Source organism: Saimiri boliviensis, chromosome 13 (genome assembly GCF_048565385.1).
Source record: "Saimiri boliviensis isolate mSaiBol1 chromosome 13, mSaiBol1.pri, whole genome shotgun sequence".
Taxonomy (NCBI): Eukaryota; Metazoa; Chordata; class Mammalia; order Primates; family Cebidae; genus Saimiri; species Saimiri boliviensis.
Genome location: NC_133461.1, coordinates 75281126 through 75301987, shown reverse-complemented (window position 1 = coordinate 75301987; position 20862 = coordinate 75281126). Strand labels below are relative to the sequence as shown.

Genomic DNA, 20862 nt, shown 5'->3' with positions numbered 1-20862 from the left:
ACTGCCCAGACATGAGCAAATGGAACAGGATAAGTCCCAGTTATGTTGTCAAATTCCTATATAACTTCAGCTGTCCAGGTAAATACCACCAGTTGGTTAACTCCACCAACCTTTGGTGGGTCTGGGTTTGCTGGCTGGGCACTGGAAAGTTTGGTAAGGGGCACAGTCAAGAATGCTAATAGGCGGGGGGCAGGGGGGGAAGGTTGCCGGCATGGGGGGAGGAAGCAACCTGTGAGTTCCTATAATGAGCACAGTCTAAGGGAAAAGAATCAACCCATAAGTCTGGGACAAGAATGAAATCTAATGGGTGGGTTGAGATCAGACCAACTTTGGGTTTATAAGCATGACTCTGGTTCAGTTTTCTTCCCATTCCAAAGCATGTCAATATTTAGAGTCCCTAGGAGATGAGCTGTGCTGACCCTAGAGATGGTGATGCTGTAGCAGGGGTGAGGACGCACCTGAAAGCATCAGCCATTCTCACTTTCCTGTTAGAGCTCCCCTACTCGAAGTCCGCTCTGCACACTGGCAGTTTCACAGCTTCAGCCTCACCTGGATACCCAAGGAAACCTGGTACGTATATGCTGTGGAATACTACACAGCCATAAAAAAGAACAAAATCATGTTCTTTGCAGTCACATCCAAATGCCACGTTCTTACTTATAAGTGGGAGCAAAATAATGGGTCCACATGGACATAAAGATAGAATAGACTCTGGGGACTCCAAAAAGGGGAAGGGAGAAGAGGGCAAGAACTGGAACTCCTCCTGTTAGATATTATGTTCATTATCTGAGTGACAGGATCAATAGAAGCCCAAATCTCAGCAGCATGCATGATACCCTTGTAACCAAGCTGCACATGCCCCCAAATCCAAAATTCATATTTAAAACTTTTTAAAGATTATTCAAGTGTTAACATGGCCAACCAGTAGTCTGCAAAAAGAATAATTATATAAAGTGATCTTCGGATTAAGAAAAATAAGCTTTTTTGGTATTAAAAGCATTGTGATCATGTGTACGTTAGGTACTTATGGATTATTTGACAAAGCTCCATTGGATAGGCCATGTTTGTCTTTATACAAATAAAACCAGAAAAAAAAAAAAAAAGAGGAAAACAAAAGAAAAGAAATGCAGAATTCAAGCCCACCTCAGATCTACCCAACAGAATCCGCATTTTAACGCTGGTCTTTTAGTGACTCACATACATACTGAAATATGAGAAACACTCCCTGGACAGCCCAATGTCCCATTTGGCTCATTCCCCTGCATTTAACTTGCCTCTATTAACTCATGCCAGGTAAGACGAACTCATGGAGCTTCAGAAAGGACTGTGGCAATATGAAGTGTGGGTGTGGGGAGACGGAGACAACAGAATGACCTCCTGCCTCTCATCCCCAAGCCACACAGGTCCTATGAGAATGTTTTGCAAAGTAAGTGCCCATGGACTGCTGGCATCAGAGAAGTCTAGCGTCTTGGTTCTAGAGCCCCTTTACCAACCGTAACAAACTTTCCCAATTGGGATGTCTGGGGGTGGGAGCTAAGACCTGCATGTCAGCAAGTCCCCCTTGGTGATACTAACATAGGCTGAAATTTCAGAACGATTCTCCCTCTGCCCTTCAGTTCCTGTTGGATGATTAGTGCAGTGTCCCTCCCTCAGGAGCAAAGGTGAATTGCTAGACTTCTGGACCCAAGGTGGAGAGATAACCTTCGAAGTTAAGGCGAACCTAAGTCTGTATCCCTTTGTCTTTTATACCTCCTGCCTAGGGGAGCACCAAAATTGCTCATTAAAGAGGTGTAGGTGCCATGCAGCTTGAGGACAAGCCTGTGGTTCCAAGTGCTGCCAGCATCTCTGAGGTACAAGCCTCAAGGAGGACTGACCCCTGGGTACCCCAAACTCCATGGTGATTCTAGCAGCTGGAGCTGAGATACCTTTGTACACACTTCATCATCCTTTTGCAGACATAAAAAGAAATGGGAAATGGTGATCATGGTAGTGGGCTTCAGTGGAGCGTGACAATGACATCTCCACCCAGCCTAACCAAATGTCCTTTCTTGTTAACCACAGGGGAACTAAAAGGAAAAATATGGACATTTTCCTTGGCTGCGCTAGCATCTCACTATTTCACCAGTCAGGTACATTAGTGTGGGAGAATCTTTCTGGACTATAACATGACTTCGATAGAATGTTCACAAGTTTTCATAACACGCCTTAAAAAAAAAGTTGTATCCCTGTGCTTGGATGTGGATTTGGGTAACTTGGGAATATTTTATCACTTCTGGGTCAAACTGTCAGTTGTCTGTGGTTTGGAGGTGACTTATTGATCAGGGAACTACGTTCACTGAAGTCATCACTGTAATTGTTTGCAGAATTAGAAGTCACATGGAAGAATTCCTTAGGCGAGAAGCACAGAACCTAATATGAAACAGCTTGGGCTGGGCACAGAGCAGCACACTGAGTTCAAAGGGGAAGCTCGGTGGTGAGCGCAGACGTCATACCTACGCAACTGGGAAGGAGGAGCCCCCGGTTCTCATTCCAACCAGGCGAGTGACCTGGAAGTCCCACATTCGCTGGGAAATCCCAGCCATAGCCCCATCTTACGTTAACAGGGTGGATGGATGTGTTCCTCTCCAAGGCCTCCTGTGGGTCTAAGACTCCAGATACAAACAAGTTTTCCAATTCTAGTTGGTAATTCTAACATTGAGTTGAGCCGGAAGGGAAAGAGCATGTTTCCACAAGAAACATGGAAAAGAAATTCAGGCAGGGCTGAAAGCTACATTCTTGTAGAGCAAGCCTTTAACCTTCTTTCTGATCTGAAACACACACAGCCAGGAGAAACACTTCTGGAAGTTATTTCTAGGAGCAGATGGTAAATGGGAGTGTGGGGGCCACCGGTAGCCTGTGGTGCCTCCCAAGTTCTCCTTCAGCCCACCCACACCCAGTTACCATTTGCAAGCTGTTGAACTGGGACCGGAAAGCATCACTGAAGAAACTGAAGAGGAAGAAGACACGTGGGCTTCCCTGGAGAGGGTGAGGAGTGTATGACTGGCTGGGGAAAAAAAGTCACGGCTCACAGTATCGTTGATTAATTGAGTGATTTTAGTCAAGTGAATATTGATACATGGCTGAAAAAGCAGGAAAATAAAATGAACACATACGGGAATTACTACTAACATAGGCGATAACATCAAAACATCTGGTAAAATGCAGTTAAAAAAAAAAAACACAAGTGAACTGGAATGTAAAACATTTTCACAGTATTCAAAGCTTTTGCAAGAGACTTAGGCTCTAAAAGAGGAGTACTACAGAAAGAAACTAGAGGAAACGGGAATTTCATCCGTGTCCTGTGTATCTGCTGGTAACAGGTCAGAATGGTCAGTACGTTATTCCCTGCAGGCTGCCTAGGGTGCTCTCCTGAAACAGATGCCTGAGCCTCCTGCATCTATGAAGTTATGACACAGCAACTGGTTACTTGGAGTCTAATGAGAAAAACAGATTTTAGGTTTGGGAAATGGGATTGCTGTAATTTATACATCCAAATGCAAACTGGAGCTCTGATTGAATTCTGCCCTGGGGAGAACTTGCTGCTAACCCACAGGCACCAAGAGCCAAGTGTTACACAGGATACTTTAAAAATAAAATGTTCTTGGAATCCTCGCCTCCCATGCTATCTTCTAAGATAACGACAAATACTCTTCTAAGCTTTAACTGAGTTCTGCCGAGGACCTCCCAGGACTCTATCCAGAATGATTATTGTAAAGCTTTACAAAACCCACCTTGGCCCTAGTGATAATTGGCAAATCACATGCAGACATCCTTCTCGGAAACCAATGACCAGGCCGATGAGTCTGCACATTGGTTTTGTTAGATACTTTGTGGAGAAAAACAAAGGTTCGTGATAGTGTAGCTCTGGGCCTACAGAGAGCCTCCCTTTTGGTTCTGAAATTGCTGATGTGATAGAGACAAAGCATCTATGGGTCTACAGTCTTCATTAAAGTAACTAATGGAACTCAAAGTCCTAGGTCTCTGAGGCGGTAATAAAATCCACAGCTGTGATTCACATTTCCAATTCATTTGGAGCTCTTTCTGAAGCTGTCACTTCCTACCTGAGTATTCCCATTTAGAGAGCTACACAGCACAGCCACCTGCCCTTCCATACTCTGTGGTCATTGCTAACGTCCCAGATAAACCCCTCCACTAAGGACTCTGCCACCAAGGACTCTGCTGCAGAGAGAGGGCCTGGTTGCATGAGGCACTTTGTCAAAACAGGCAGATACATACGAGCACTGAACACTTGAGTGAAATCAACCAGAACTAAGACCCAGATCCATGCACTCAAGAACTTGCTCTGAATTTGTTTGACAACAGAAAAGTAGACTATTTCTAATTAGCTAATATATATACACATCTTTTTAATCATCCAAAATCACAGGCAAATCACTTAAGGTCCCCAGCACTTTACGATGAAAGGTCAGAGAGAACCCCACAAAAAAAGGATTAAAAGGATAGGATCACTAATTGTGAGGGGTTAATTATATCAGAATAACTCTCAGGTGGGTAACTAGGTGGGCATGCTGATTTCATACTGGAATCTTCAACAGTTAACAGAATCTACCATCCCTTCCTCCAGGTCAGTTCAGGGCCACAGGGGTCACTTCATGGCCTCACTGCAGCATCCTCACTGGGTATAAGCATTGGCCCAGATGGACGATCACAAAGGTCCTCAAAGAGTTGCAGAGAATTAAGAATCCGACTTCGGGGGAAAAATTAATATGAATTGTTTTAGAACTACTTCCGGTACACTGGACAGGAGGGGTAAATTTGCCGAAGTGAACTGGCTTATGTACATCGCTGATAAAACATAAGGGCTTTGAGAAATATCTCAGGGCACTTGGGAAAAGCTGTAGAGATGTTTTGTCTTTGAAACTCTCTCGCTGGATGGGGACACCCCACCCTTGTCAACTTTCCATCTGCAGAAGTGAAAAAAAGTATGTAAAAAGTGCAGGGGGACGGACAGGCAGGCTGTTCCAAATGTCTTTGATCTATAGGCAATCAGGTTCAAAGAATTGTTTCTTTACTGGAAAGGAAACAATGGAAAGCACTGTGAGTTTTGCCTGGGGGGGGGCGTTAGGTTCTAGGGCAACCCAGGACTCTTCAGGAAGGAGGGCCACATGGCTCCGGCTGCACCACCAGGAAAATCCGCCTCCCTTGGCAAAGGCCTGGGGAGAGCTGCTCTTCGGGAAAGCAGCCTGGGACGGATCAGGAGAGCTTGTTCTAGCATAATGTTCAAATGTTCAAAGTAGACTTTTTTAAAACCTTGAAAAATCAGTGGGTGTTTGTCGTTCTTTTAAAAATGTGAAAAGGAACAAGCATGAGATTAGAATCCTAAGCTTTTCAGCCAATTTCACAATTTGCCCCGACTAGCAATTTGCTGGACTGTTCTAAAAATTTTTTTTTATTTGTTTCTTTTTTAACTATGCGTTTTGAAAACTACCAGACATTGCCTTCTCAGCCCCAAAATTGCCGTCTCTCTCAGGTTCACTGTGGTTTCCTTTTTCTGACACAAAGGCTGCCCCTCCACATGTCTGGGGGATAAGGCTGTGCCCTGGGCTCATAGAAACTGAACTTTCAGAGCATCTGAGACTGGCTGATTTGGATCCAAAGACAATCACAAGGAAAGACGGTGGGCAGAGTCGGCGATGCCTCTCCCAGTCCCTTTGCTGTCACTATTACGTAATGGATTTGCACTTCCCCCCCCCCCTCCGCCCCCCGTGCCTATCACTTTCTGGCCTTGACCTTAACTGTAAGTGTGGTATGGGTCTGTTTCCACCTAAAGCAGACAGAAAGAAACGACTCGACCTGAAATCAACATGACTTGCCAGTTATTAGAATGTTCTAGCTGAAAGGCAGAGATCAGCCAGTAGATCAACACCAACAAGTTGGAAAACAGTTTGTTCTGGCTTTCACTTTCTGCCCAGTCCCCCTTTTTGTACTTCAGTGTCTGCGTCGCTGGTGGAAATGGTTTGTCACCTCCTCCTGCGGGGTGGCTGCTGCTCTACCTTGTGGATCTTAAAAGCCTTCCTAATCTAAATGGCCCTTGCCTTACCCGGCCGTGGCTACCCTGGGGTCTGGAGCGTGGCTATGGAGGGAAGGGAGCAGGATGCTGCAAGAACAAGCCGACTGGATTACAATGTCCACTACTGACAGGCGCAGTGCGTGTGTGTGACCCACCGGGTTCCTGGGGCGCTGTCCCCCCGCCCCCCCAACCTGAGGCTCCCTCCCCACCCCGCCCCCGTGAGAATCACTTAAACACCGACTGAAAGGTGGGGCACTCGTGGTTTTTCATTTTCTTCATGAAGTTTTTGAACTCCTTGTTTTTCTTGTCCCACTTGTGGATGGCCGTCAGCAAGTACTGGCTCTTCACCTTGCGGCCCATGATGAGGAAGTGGTGGCTGAGGTTGTCCAGCTGGTGGCAGGGACAGTCGGCCCCATTCTTCAGGTACAGCACGAGCTTCTTCAGGTCCTTCTTCTTGATGGGCCCCAGCTTCAGGGGCTTCTTCTTCTTGGGGACAATCTTTTTGTCTCCGTTTTCTTTTTTCACTTCTTTTATTTTCATCCTCAGTGCTAGAGAGGGAGAGGACAGAAGAAAAGCAGGGAAGAGAAAGCATTTAGAATGCAGCTTTTTTTGATCCTCCAAGTGATTGCATTTTATTATTTTATTGTTTTGCTTACACTTTCTTCTTTTACGTATTTTTTTAAATTTTAGATTCAGGGGCACACATGCAGAGTTGGTTTCATGGGTATACTGCACGATGCTGAGGTTGGAGCTTCTAATAATCCCATCGCACAAGTAGCAAACCCAGTGTCTGCTGCCCTCCCGCATGTCTTTTGGAATTTCCAGTGTTTACTGTAGAACACAGTTTTTCATCTAAAACAATGACCCAAGCGTACTGCTGAAGTGGAGAAGAAAATGAAAGGCAAGTAACAAGTCAAGAAAGAGGCAGTTTGATCCGTAAAATCCAAGGTCTGTAATCCCAGCACTTTGGGAGGCCAAGAAGGGTGAATCACCTGAGGTCAGGAGTTTGAGACCAGCCTGGCCTACAGGGTGAAACGCCATCTCTACTAAAAATACAAAAATTAGCCAGGTGTGGTGGTGGGCACTTATAATCCCAGCTACTCAGGAGGCTGAGGCAGGAGAATCACTTGAACCCAGAGGGTGGATGTTGCAGTGAGCCGAGATCATACCACTGCACTCCAGCCGGAGCAAGACACCATCTCAAAAAAAATAAAATAAAATAAGCCAAGGTCTCAGTTACTCATTCTGCCACTTCTGTGGTGTCCAGTGGTATCTTTGTAATGGCCACTGGTGCCAGAAGATCCTCAAATAAATTTCAAAACTAAATCACATTGCTCTTTTTAAAAACCCATTGACTCAGAATATCATACACTGCTTTAAGAGAAGAAAGTGTCCTATAACCCAATTTACTCCACATGATCTGACGCTATTGATCTCAGCATTCAGAGAAAAAAAATCCTGAGTGTTTTTGTTTTTTGTTGATGTCGTCGTGGAGGCAGGGTCTCACTCGACTGCCCAGGCTTGAGTGCAGTGTCTTAATCTCGGCTCACTGCAGCTTCAAACTCCCAAGCTCAAGCAGTTCTCCCACCTCAGCCTCACAAGTCTCGGTGACGACAGGCACACATCATCACACCCGCCTAAATTTTTTTTAAAGAGATGGGTCTCACTATGTTTCCCAGAACTCCTGGACTCAATAAATTGTCCCTCCTCAGCCTCCTAAAGTGTGGAGATTACAGGCATGAGCCACCATGCGGAGCCATGAGGGTTTCTTTTAGATTGGTTTTGTTTTAAGAGCAAGTTATTAATTTAGTATTTTAACACTGAAAGACCTACAAGTCCTTGAAAGTTGGGTCCTATAAAACGACAGGCAGAACTATGTGTGTGCACTCAGAAAGGGAAAATTCAAAATTGTTTCAAGTTGTCATGCTTGCTGCATTGAACATCAACGTCCAACCACAGCATGGGAAAAATCAGTTTCTACTACTGGGTCTCCACAGCAGTAAGATAGCAGGTACTGCTGATATCAGTCAATTGCTAGTCAACCACAAATCCCCACCAACTGAGGAGACCCACACAAAATCCAAATCTATTTTGACACCCCGGCAGATTAGAGCAAGTCCTGGTGAAGCCCTAATTGAAAAATCCAGGTGATGAGCTCTCTTCAAATCCAATATTGTACCCAGGCTGCTTCTCCTCTCAACCCCCAGCAGAAAGGGAAAACCAGCCCACCCACCAACTCCGCTTTCTCTTTCCTCTGTCCCCATGGATGCTGAATGAACAGTTTTAACCCGTGAGCCACATCCTGTAGTGATGACTCCACAGGGGCTACTGATGAAGATAAATGAGCGTGGACGCGCTCTGTGAAGGAAGCGCACTGAACACATGGTGTCGCTGATACAATCAATTCCCCGATAACACCGGCCAGCCCCAGATATTCCCAAAGGAGCTGGCAATCGCTTTCTAGGTGGCAGTCACCACATAATTTGTCTATCTTCTGAATTCTTTTAAACACAAAATTACGAAGCCCCCTCTTTTTAATAACGCAAGGCTTCCTCCCACACACGCTGAGAAAAGTCTTGAACCTGAGCTCAGTCACAGCGGTTAACAATTGTGAAAGCCTGTGACCGGCCAGGACATGAGCTGGGTATTTTCTGTGCCTTTCCTCATCCTCATCTAACAACTCCAGAAGGAAGGTATCATTATTTTCCCATCTAATAGATGAGAAAACTGAGGCACAGGGGGTTAAGTTGACTTGCCTAAAGTCACTGATCATAAGTTGAAACCTATGTCTAAATGGGCACGTTTAATCTGCATGTTATCCATGCTGACTCCATGTTTCTACAATTCTTTAGACTGAACCCCAAACTTGGAATACTGATTGCATGGACCAAGAAAATCAGGGGGAGGAGCTCAGACCCTCCTCCCAGTTTCACCTACGTTTCAAAATGACTTCACATACACAATGGCAAAAGAGTATTTTCTGGTCGAAAGAGACTTCTCTGGCAAAGGAGAAATTGCATTTGTGAAAGCGTTATTATGTAATATTTTATTTTATTTATTAGAAACAGGGTCCCACTCTGTTGCCCAAGCTGGAGGGTGGTGATGCAGCCTTGAATTCCTGGATTCAAGAGTCCTACAGGTGCATGCCACCATGTCTGGCTAATTTTTTCACTTTCATTTTTTGTAGAGACAGGGTCTTGCTATGTTGCCCAGGCTGGTCTCAAACTTCTGGCCTCTAGCAATCCTCCTGCCTTGGCCTCCCCAAGGGCTGGGATTACAGGTGTGAGCCATGACTGGCCTATTATTTAATAGTGAGTTGACTAGAAAGACATTCCTCTGGCTAACCCAAGAATATGGAAGAGGAGAAAAGAGTGCTAGGAAGAAATCTTTCATGAATGTGTCAAAGTCAGTAAATCAGATGGTCTCCCTCTGCTTTCTTACTGAGGCCCACTATGACCCCAGGCCTGCAATGTCTCACCCCAAGGGCGGCAGAGGGGATGGGAATGAGGCCCCAGTGAGCAGAATTCTCCAGCTGAAAATGAGCACTGCCCTCCCAGGCTACTCCACACTTGCCAGCACACATGAGAGCGCTCTCCCGAGCGAGTGCCTTCTTCACACCCCTCTCCCAGCCTGGGGGCGTCCCAGTCTCCCAATTAGGCTGGACCCCACCCCTACTGAGGACAGAGCACAGTGGTGACCGGCAAGTGGGAGTGCCATCATGGAAAGCAGCCGAAATCCCCCACGGCCTCGCCCCAACATGCCCACGCAGGCCCACTCCTGGTTCAGCTTCCACGGCTGGCTCGCAGATCTTGTACCTGGGGGTTCACACAGGAGAAGACTGCCCCTGCTCTAGTCTGTGGCTCACTCAATGAGAAACGTTCTCAGTGGGGTGGAGTGAGAGACCAGTAAGAAGACTCTCACTGCCCAGGCCTAGGGAAAGGCAGGCAGGCTCCCTCTCTGCCATCCCTCTGCAAAACAGAGCCAGTGGGAATGGTAGAAACCACATCTCAAAGAAAGGCTGCAAAGAGCGCTGCACAGTTTCAAAAGAGTAAGAACAACTCTGCTCCTTTCACAAGACTCTCCAAGATGTGGCTTCAGGTCCTCAGGAAAGCGCCAACCTCCTTCCCAAAGTCTGAGGCTAGAGCCAAGCATTGCTATAAGAGCGTACAAGGACATCACCAGGAGAAATGAATGCATGCTCCAGATGACAAGGCAGAAGCCCTCTTTTCTGCAGAGAAGTGAGCCGTCGTAATACAGTACCCACCACGTGCTGGGCTCTGCAGATGAGAATGGGATATGTCTATCTATGACTCCTTATTTAACACTCCCCGCAACCATGTTAAGAAGGCCTCAATAGGCCAGGCATAGTGGCTCATGCCTGTAATCCCAGCACTTTGGGAGGCCAAGGCATGTGGATTGCCTGAAGTCACAAGTTCGAGACCAGCCTGGAGAAACCCCATTTCTACTAAAAATACAAAATTAGCTGGGCGTGGTGGCACATCCCTGCAATCCCACAATCCCAGCTACTCAGAAGGCTGAGGCAGGAGAATCGCTTGAACCCAGGAGGCAGAGACGGCAGTGAGCCGAGATCGCGCCATTGCACTCCAGACTGGGCAACAGGAGAGAAATTCTCTTTTAAAAAAAAAAAAAAAAAAAAAAAAAAAAAAAAAAAAAAGGCATCAGTACTACTTTATTACAATCAAGGAGAAGGACACTCAGGTTAAGTAACAACAGCATGAGGCCACCATTTGTAAGAGACAGAATCAGGATCAGAACCCACACCTAACCCCAAAACCACACTCTCTCCTGCCATACATACCATGACTCGGCTAGAAATGATATTGCTTCAGTGGAAACTATTTCACTCTTCTGATTGTCTTGCCTTTAATCACAACTGAAATCAAAAATTAATGTTCCTTTGCCATGACCATGTAAAGGAATGTAGTTTACATAGGTGGGGGAGCAGCGAGGGACGAGAAATCAGATGATGGGAATGTGTTACACATTAGACTTTACTTCTTGTCTTGCCACTTGGCCCCCTTTCTTTTTCTGAGGTGGGGAGAGCAGGGAAGAAGGCACATATGGCCAGAAATTACTAACATCTTTCCGTCTTTCAAGGGTTTGTTTTCGGGGTGCAGATTACCGACAATGTTGAAGAGATCAAAAGCTGTCCCGGGTGGATTTTCCCTCGTGGGTGTGTGTACAGACCCCCACCACGCCACATCCCAGGTTGTAGGGGTGAGGGTGGGTGCTGGCCCGGGAGCAGCCCCGAGCTGATCACCACCACCCCACGCCACCCCATCCCATCGTGCTCACAGTGCCTGGGTCCCAGCGATGTCGCCCATGGGCTGAATTTGCAATGCAAATGGTGGTGGTGGGCAAACAGGAGAAGCCCCAGAAGGTAACACTGAGGCAACAGCTGGATAGAGTCCTGGGACCTGGGTTCTACTCTGGGCCTCAGTTCTCTGTCTGTAGAGTACAGAGCACCGTCCGACTGCAGGCCTAGTGGACTGACCATCCGAGGAGCCCCTGCTGGGTACTTCTGGGAGACGGCAAAGCTTGTCTCCAGCACTGTCCCTACCGAGTGCTCCCTCCATGCTTCCCTGCTGTGCCTGAGGGATACAGCTACAACTAAGCTACCACCTCGGCTCCCTGCAACAGGGGCCTCTCTGGACCTTGCTCAGGAAACCTTAAAATAATCCGTTACACTTAAGTAGGCCATTAAACGTTCATTCTACTTGCAGTCACCCAAGCCATTTTTGCACACAAAATATACTTCCTTGGTAGGCTCCACAAGAAGGCGGACCCTATTTGGGAAGCTGAAATGAGAAGTCATCACATACCATCCAAAAGCCTCACATTCTTCAAAGCTGTGTCTTCCTCCTGACTCCCTGCTTCTATGAATAGTGCCTCCAACCCTCCCAAGCCTGAGATATCTGACCCATGGCTTTGAACGTAAGGCAGCCATTGGCCCGGAGCCAGTCATTTCATACCAGTCCTGTGCAACAGCTGTCGGAGTCCAGGAAGGGTCTGTGGGGAAAGGCGGGCATGAGGTTGCATTAGGAATCAATCTTGTAACTCCTCTGATTGCAGATGACAGTAGTAATGAAAGGTAAAGTACAGAGAGGAAGAGGAACGCCAGAGAGAACCTTTGTGGGGTCAAAGGAAGAGTTACTACAAAAGCCATGAGAGGCCCAGCTGGGAAACCAGGCAGCCCAGTGTCCTGAAAACCACAGGGTACACTTAAACCGCAGGAACACCCTCAACCCTAAGTGCTAAAGACTTTAACAATGAGTCTGGCTGGGCGCGGTGGCTCATGCCTGTAATCCCAACACTTTGGGAGGCCGAGGAAGGCAGATCACCTGAGGTTGGGGGTTCAAGACCAGCCTGACCAACATGGAGAAACACCGTCTCTACCAAAAATACAAAATTAGCCAGGTGTGATGGCGCATGCCCAGAATCCCAAACCCTACTTGGGAGGCTGAGGCAGGAGAGTCGCTTGAACCCAGAAGGTGAAGGTTGCAGTGAGCCAAGATCATGCCATTGCGCTGCAGCCTAAGCAATAAGAGCAAAACTCCATCTAAAAAAAAAAAAAAAGAAAGAAAGAAAGAAAAAGAAGTAATAGTGAGTCTGAAACTAGAGCACTTAACTGAGTGATTAAGGGAGCACACCAACACATAGGAGGCCAGGATCCAGAGTGGTGAGGGTGAATTCCAGAGAGCTAATATTCAATAAGAAGGGAAAGGAAGAGAGAAGCCATACCACCAAGCTTCTGGACTCAGTGCAAAGGGGCACTCCTGGGCACGCAAGCCACACATATTAGACAGGACACATGCAATCATCCCCATTCTTCTTGAAGTCAGTTTAAAATGATAGTCAAAAACAAGTTATAAACACATGCAATGAAGTGGCAAAGGAAGCAAGAGCAAATCAACGTAATAGAAAGCAAATGGATGGTAGAATCTGGCTTGAAAGGGAGAATAAAACCTAAAATGCAGACAGGGATGCCAGAAAGAAACAGCCCGTCTGCCTCAGGTCCCAGAAATGTTCCTGAACTGGGAGCCCCAGACGCTCCGTCACAGAGGCTGTCAACGTTGGGACTGGCGTCAAGTTTATATAGGGATACTCAGACCCACTCTCCTGGGCCATGAGTCCAGGTGGCTGCCATCACCAACTCCAGCAGTAGCCATGGGCTTCATCCCATACAGAAGGCCTATAGTCCCAGCTACTCGAGAGGCTGAGGCAGGAGAATTGCTTGGCCCTGGAAGGTGGAGGTTGCAGTGAGCTGAGACTGCGCCACTGCACTCCAGTCTGAGTGACAGAGCAAGATTCCATCTCAAAAAAAAGAGAAGGCTTGAACCTGCAGACAGCCTGCAGCTGGGGTACACCAGGCACAGAGGAGGACAGGGTGCTGCTGCGTGAACACCAAAGGGTTACATGAAAGTCTGCAAAGTGAAGGATGAGACTCTCGGGTATTAGAACACAGCACGTATATGCCTGTTTCAGAGGACTGAGTGTTTTTTCTCTAAAACTATTAGGTTGTTGCAAAAGGAATCGCAGTTTTTGCCATTATTTTCGATTGCAAAAACCATAGTTAATTCTGCATCAACTTAATAATAGTTCAAAAGAAAAGACCCATGGGCCTTCCGCAAAATTCTCAAGTGAGGCCCAACAAATCACACACCCTTCAGGTACACAAAGAGCTTCCAGCGTCCTATCTCACTGTTAAATTTAAATGGAAGTCAAAGACTGGTAGGTATTTAAGGAAAGCCTCCGAACGTGAATGACAGAGACCGTAACATACAAAACAGAAAAGGAAGAAAAGGAATTCAGAGATGACAGAGGCAATGCAGGGAGTATTTAAAAAGCTTTTCACTTTTTCCCTTGTTGCACCCCTAAAAGCAAGATGGGTCACCAGCAGCTCTCCTGGAGCCACCCAAAAGAATTAGGCCAGGCTTCTCACTCTTGTCATTACAGTCTCCATATGTGCTGCCAGTGTTTCCATCAGTACTCACAGGAAATAGGTTTTCTTAAGTTAGACTAAGTGAGCTTCCTTGAATGGATTAGCCAAGGCATCCACCAAGTGAAGGAAACCATGCTAGCTCTCTGTACATAAAATAGTACTTTTTAAAAACTTTAGAAAATAATATGGTCAGGCATGGTGGCCCACACCTGTAATCTCAGCCCTTTGGGAGCCTGAGGCAGGCAGATTGCTTGAACTCAAGAGTTTGTGACCAGCCTGGGCAACACAGTGAGACCCCATCTCTACCAAAAAAAACATTAGCCAGGCATGGTTGTGCATGCCTGTAGTCCCAGCTACTCAGGAAGCCATGGTGAGAAGATCACCTGAGTCTGGGGAGACTGAGGCTGCAGTGAGCTATGATTGTACACCTGCACTCCAGCCTGGGTAAGAGAGTGAGACCTTGCCTTAAAAAAAGTTGTTTTAAATGATAATAAATTAGATAACACCTTTGTATTCCTAAAACCAAAGCAAAAAGCTATTAAAAGGAATGTTCAGAGATCAGGAAAGATTACTTGGAAATTTAAAATATAAGACAGGAAATATAAAATGCAGTACAAGTAAAAAGATGTAAAAGAAAGGAAATAAATATGCAGTATACTACATGGCTCAGCTGCAAATAATATTTACATAATTCTAATAAATTAAACATTCAATATTAGCCAAAAGTGTGATATAACTATATTGGAAAGACAGTGTAAAAGAGATAAATCTTTAACTTCAGTAACAGAAAATCAATTGGTTTAAAGATAATGTTGAAGAGGTGGGGCACAGGGGCTCATGCCTGTAATCCCAGCACTTTGCAAGGCTGAGGCAGGCAAATCACTTAGGGCCAAGAGTTCAAGACCAGACCAGCCTGACAAGCATGGCAAAACTTCATCTCTACTGAAAATACAAAAATTAGCCAGTGTGGTAGCACATGCCTATAATTCTAGCTACTTGGGAGGGAGGCTAAGGTAAGAAAATCACTTTTAACTCGGAAGGCAGAGGTTGCAGTGAGCTGGGATCAGGCCACTGCACTGCAGCCTGGGTGACAGAGCCAGACTGCCTCAAAAAAAATTTTTTTCAAGAATATTTTTAAAAAGTTGTTCTAAGATAAGGTTGAAGTAATTTCCTGAAAAGGTGAACAAAATAACAGAGATGGGAAAGAGAGAAAAGAAAAAGATAAAGTATCAGTCCAAGACTTTTAATGTCTGAGAAAAAGGTATTATAGCAAGAAAGAACCAAGAAAACAAATGGGAGAAAATATCGAAGAAATCATCCGAGAAAACTTTCCAGAAATGAAGAACATGAGTCCTCAGGTTAAAAAAACATCCAGCTGAAAGAATCATGGCATTTAGAAATATGAAGGACAAAGAGAACTTTTAAAATCTTCAAGAGAAAAGAGTAGAAATCTAATACAAAGGATCAGTATCCCAATTGCACTGAATTTATCAGTAGTGACACTAGAAGCTGGAGGAGAATGAATCAATACCTTTAAAATTCCCAAATTTGATACTGAGACAAGCTATCAAGCAGCATGCAAGAGTGGAATAAAAACATCTTCAGGCATTAAACGGTTTTAAAACATCATCTCCCATGTATCTTTTCTTAGGAAGCTACTCAATGATGTGCTCTACAAAAATGCAGAATTTTTTTATTTAAAAAATATATTACTAGCCAGGTGCAGTGGCTCACACCTGTAATCCTAGCACTTAAGGCAGAGGCAGGCAGATTGCCTGAGCTCAGGAGTTCCAGCCCAGCCTGGGCAACATGGCAAAACTCTGTCCCTACTAAAAATACGAAAAGTTAGCCAGGCATGGTAGCACGTACCTATGGGCCCATCTAATAGGGAGGCTGAGGCAAGAGAATTGCTTGAACTTGGGAGGCAGAGGTTGCAGTGAACTGAAATCACACCACTGCACTCCAGCCTGGGCAACAGAGTAAGACTGTCTCAAAAAAAGAAAGAAAGAAAGAAAGCATTATTAATGTTACTTTTGATTGAAAAGTAGTAATTGTATACACTTACGGGTTACAATGTGAAGCTGTGATATGTGTATACAAGAAGGAATGATTAAATCAAGCTAATTAGCATGTCCATCATCTCACTTACCTATTTTTTTAAAATGCAGAATTAAACAAGACATAGGATTCAGGAAACCAAAAGTCTAACCTAAAGAAAATAAAAGGAACGCTTGGTCTGACCTAAGAAAGGAAAAGCAAATGATGTTTTCTCCACAACAACTGTGCAGCAGGCTGCGATGGTTAATTTCAGGTGTCAGCTTGGATTGAGGAATGCTGAGAAGGCTGGAGATGCGTGTCTGTCCAAGAGGGTATTCCAGGGTGTGTCTAGGAGGGTGTTTCAGAAGAGACTGACATGTGAGACAGTGGGCTGGCAGAGGAAGACCCAGCCCTCAATGTGGGCGGGCACCACCCAGTCTGACTGTAAGGGCAGTCAGAGGAAAGCAGGGAGAGGATAATGGCTGTTTCTCTCCTCCTGCCCTTGCAGGTCAGACTCCATATTTTTCAACTCTGGGACTTTGGGGCTTGCGCCAGTGGCCTCCTGGGGCCTCTGAGGCTTTCAGCCCCAGGCTGGGGGTTGCATTGTTTCGAGGCTTCTCTGGTTCTCCAGCTTGCAGACAGCCTCTCGTGAGACTTCTCTGATCCTGTGAACCAATGGCCCTAATGAAGTTCCTCTCCCATCTCCTATTGGGTCTGTTTCTCTAAAGAACGCTGTCTAACAAACAGGCCTAAAGCTCCATCAGCCCAGACCAATGGCAGGAAAGAGCTCAGGCTGATTTCCCGATCCATATCTGCCAGAAAGTTTGGGGCTGAATTCATAATACGAACCTAAGTAACTGGGCAAATAAAATGGGGCAGTTACCACCTCAAGGAAAAACAAAACATGTGAAAGAAAGGAAATAAATATGCAGTACACTACATGGCTCAGCTGCGAATAATATTTACATAATTATAATAAACACTGAATATTAATCAAAATGTGATATAACTATATTGGAAAGACAGTGTAAGACATAAATCTTTAACCAATAACATAAAATCAAAGAATGTCTAAATATTCAAAGTAAGGAATCAAATTATAAGCATGTTATTTATTTGCCCCAGTTTGGTGAATAAGAAGAAATCACTAAAAATACTTGAAAATTATTACTTCTAGGTCATAGGAACTAGAGGTAGGAACTGCAGTTTTTTGTTTTTGGTTTTTTTTTTTTTGAGAAGGAGTTTCGCTCTTGTTACCCAGGCTGGAGTGCAATGGCACGATCTCGGCTCACCACAACCTCTGCCTCCTGGGTTCAGGCAATTCTCCTGCCTCAGCCTCCTGAGTAGCTGGGATTACAGGCACGCGCCACCATGCCCAGCTAATTTTTGTATTTTTAGTAGAGACGGGGTTTCACTATGTTGACCAGGATGGTCTCGATCTCTTGACCTCGTGATCCACCCGCCTCGGCCTCCCAAAGTGCTGGGATTACAGGCTTGAGCCACCGCGCCCGGCCCAGAACTGCAGTTTTTGTTTAAAATCTTTCATTCCTATTTACCTTTCAAACTATATTTATTTTGAATCAAAAATTTAAAATGTAACAAACTTACAGTCTAATACAGAATGTTAGTATATGTAAAATATAAATACAAAATGTCAGATTATGAAGGCAATATAGAGATCGAACACGTCCAGACCCTTCACCTTCCTTAGGGATTCTTAAGGGTTTTGTTTGAGTAAGAATTCTGCTTTCTCAAGCAGCTTTCTGTTGTTTCCTTTTTTTTTTCTTTTTTGAGGAAGAGGGAGGCGGTCTGCTGATTACGTCAGTCTTCACCATTTTTCAGATAAGATTAAAAAAATCAATTGGGTTAGAATGCAAATTATTTACTTAGAACTAGAAGGGATGAACAGGGGCCGGGCCATCTGGGAGGACAGGGCAAGCAGTTGGATCCATTTTTTCCAAAAGGTACTGATTTAAAAAAAAAAAATCACCAAGAGGCAGATACCAGACCACACACTCTGATTCCTAAAAGATTTGCTCTTTCCCTAAATTGCTTTCTCTTTCAGAGGGGCCTAAGGTTCCCAAAGAGATCACCTGAGAAGTAGAGGACAAGCTAGTCACAGTGAGACTGGCAAACTCTTTCAGAGACAGGGTCTCACTGTGTCACCCAGGCTGGAGTGTAGTGGCGCCATCATAGTTCACTGCAGCCTTGATCTTCTGGGGTCAAGTGATCCTTCAGTCTCAGCCTCCTGAGGAGCTGTGACTACAAGCATTCAGTACCACAGCCAGCTAATTTTTTAATTTTGTGTAGAAACAGGATCTTTCCATCTTTCCCAGGCTGGTCTCGAACTCCTGAGCTCAAGTGATCCTCCCACCCCAGCCTCTCAAAGTGCTCTCAAAGATGTGAGCCAGCACACCAGTCTGTAAACTCTACAAAAGTAGCTTAGCCCAGCTTGGTTGATTGGGAAGGGCCCACAGACAGGCACCCCGATGCACGAGTCTCGCGGGTCTGCTCCACCCCTGCTACCCCACAGAGCATCCAAGTGGAAAAGTCTGTTCAGATACCAAAGCCCCACTAAGCCGTGAAGACAGAGCACTGATTTCCTGCCTCCTAGCCCCAGATCACACATGTTTTTGGATAAGTAACCCTGAAGCCCGAGGCAGAAAGCACCTCCCGAAGTCCAGCTGTGCAAATGAGATTCGTAACAGCGCTGGGTATGGCGTTTGGCTGCGAGCAACCACAGCCTCCTTCCAACACTCAGCAGAGGTCTGGGCACCATGGCGAGCTGGCTTTGCAGCACTAGGGCCCAGATAAGTCCTACTGACAATGGCCTTGCAGTGGCAGCTTAACAGACCCCTCTGTTCCCAGCAGGAGCCGAAGTCTGGCATCATTAATTCATTTAGCAGAGAAAGGGGCTTGTGCCCTGTCACGATAACTCAGCCTCTCTCCCCTGACCACAAGCCGCACGCTGCATACTCAGATGCATTTGCTGACTACAGGACATATGTTGCACACGAGAAAAACAAAACTGAAAAAACAAGACCCAAGGCAGATTTCTTTTTCTCTCATCTCCAAAAAAAACAAAAAAGACAGGTGTGGAAAATGCTCCTGACTGGCTCATTCGGGACAAATTATTTAACTGAAGTTGTCCTGTTTTCTGGACCCCAGACACCTTGGAACGGTAGCCAGGCAGAAGAGTAGAGACTGCAACTTTGCAGAGCCCTCTCCCCAGTGCTCACATATGAATGCACACACACACACAGGCTCGTGTACACATGTGCACACACATATCGGCATTATCAATGCATACACAGCAGCGTCATCCATGCATACACACCAGCGTCATCCATGCATACACAGCAGCGTCATCCATGCATACACACCAGCGTCATCAATGTATACACACCAGCGTCATCAATGCATACACACCAGCATCATCAATGCATACATACCAGCATCATCAATGCATACACACCAGCATCATCAGTGCATACACACCAGCGTCAGTGCATACACACCAGCATCAGTGCATACACACCAGCGTCATCAATGCATACACAGCAGCATCATCCATGCATACACAGCAGCAGCATCAGTGCATACACAGCAGCAGGGTCAGTGCATACACACCGGCAGCGTCAGTGCATACACACCGGCAGCATCAGTGCATACACACCAGCAGCGTCAGTGCATACACACCAGCAGTGTCAGTGCATACACCAGCAGCATCAGTGCATACACACGGGCAGCATCAGTGCATACACACCGGCAGTGTCAGTGCATACACACCAGCAGTGTCAGTGCATACACACCGGCAGCGTCCGTGCATACACACCGGCAGTGTCAGTGCATACACCAGCAGCGTCAGTGCATACACCAGCAGCGTCAGTGCATACATACGAGCAGGGTCAGTGCATACACACCGGCAGCGTCAGTGCATACACACGGGCAGCATCAGTGCATACACACGAGCAGCGTCAGTGCATACACACCGGCAGCGTCAGTGCATACACACCGGCAGCGTCAGTGCATAAATCAGCAGCGTCAGTGCATACACACGAGCAGGGTCAATGCATACACACGAGCAGGGTCAGTGCATACATCAGCAGCGTCAGTGCATACACACCAGCAGCATCAATGCATACACACAAGCAGGGTCAGTGCATACACACCAGCAGTATCATTGTCAGCTACCTGGAATCCTGCTGTCTAACTGCTTGATTTCCTAGATTGTTAAATCCCAATTAAGTTAATGGTGCAAAATGAAAGTCCTGCTCTGAGAGAAAAGAGTTGCCTGTCATGGTTTCGTTTGGGAAGGCAGGTGCCTTGGGGAGCAAGGGTTTGGGCCTCAGAGTGGATCAGAGAAGAACTGTAGCCCCTCCACTTCACAGTATGCACCTTAGCCTCCTCCACCCCCAGCCCCCAACCACCACCCTATGCAAAAGGCAGAGAGAGAAGAACAGAAGAATTGCTTAAATAAAGTCCATCATCGGGATTGATTGAATCTTGGCTCTGAGTCCCAGCAAACCTGCCAAGGCAAACAGCTTTTCCTACCATGGGGTCACTGGTTCTTCATTCCTCTCCAGTCTACTCCCGCTCTGTCCGGTATTTGCCCAAACAGCAAGCTGAAACATGGGCTGGTCTCCTGGGAGGGAAAAGATGGGGAGTGGGCTTCACAAAAGCCGCAAGCTACCCCTCACTCTGAGAGAGGCTTAAGAGACAAGCGCAGGAGTAGGCATCATCAGAAGTGCCTGGTGGACTGCGAAAAACGCTGACCGTGGGGCTCCACCCT

The 20862-nt window shown here is 46.1% G+C and overlaps 1 protein-coding gene across 1 annotated transcript in view; it reads right to left on the bottom strand.

Moving 5' to 3' along the window:
- Window positions 1-3075: 3075 nt before the first annotated feature.
- The window catches only part of SFRP1 (secreted frizzled related protein 1), a 49405-nt gene continuing 31618 nt past the window's right edge, over window positions 3076-20862 (bottom strand). Inside the window, exon 3 of the mRNA XM_074383836.1 lies at window positions 3076-6618. Coding sequence (XP_074239937.1) covers window positions 6296-6618 — 323 coding nt within the window. The 3' untranslated portion in view covers window positions 3076-6295. The remainder of the gene's footprint in view (window positions 6619-20862) is intronic.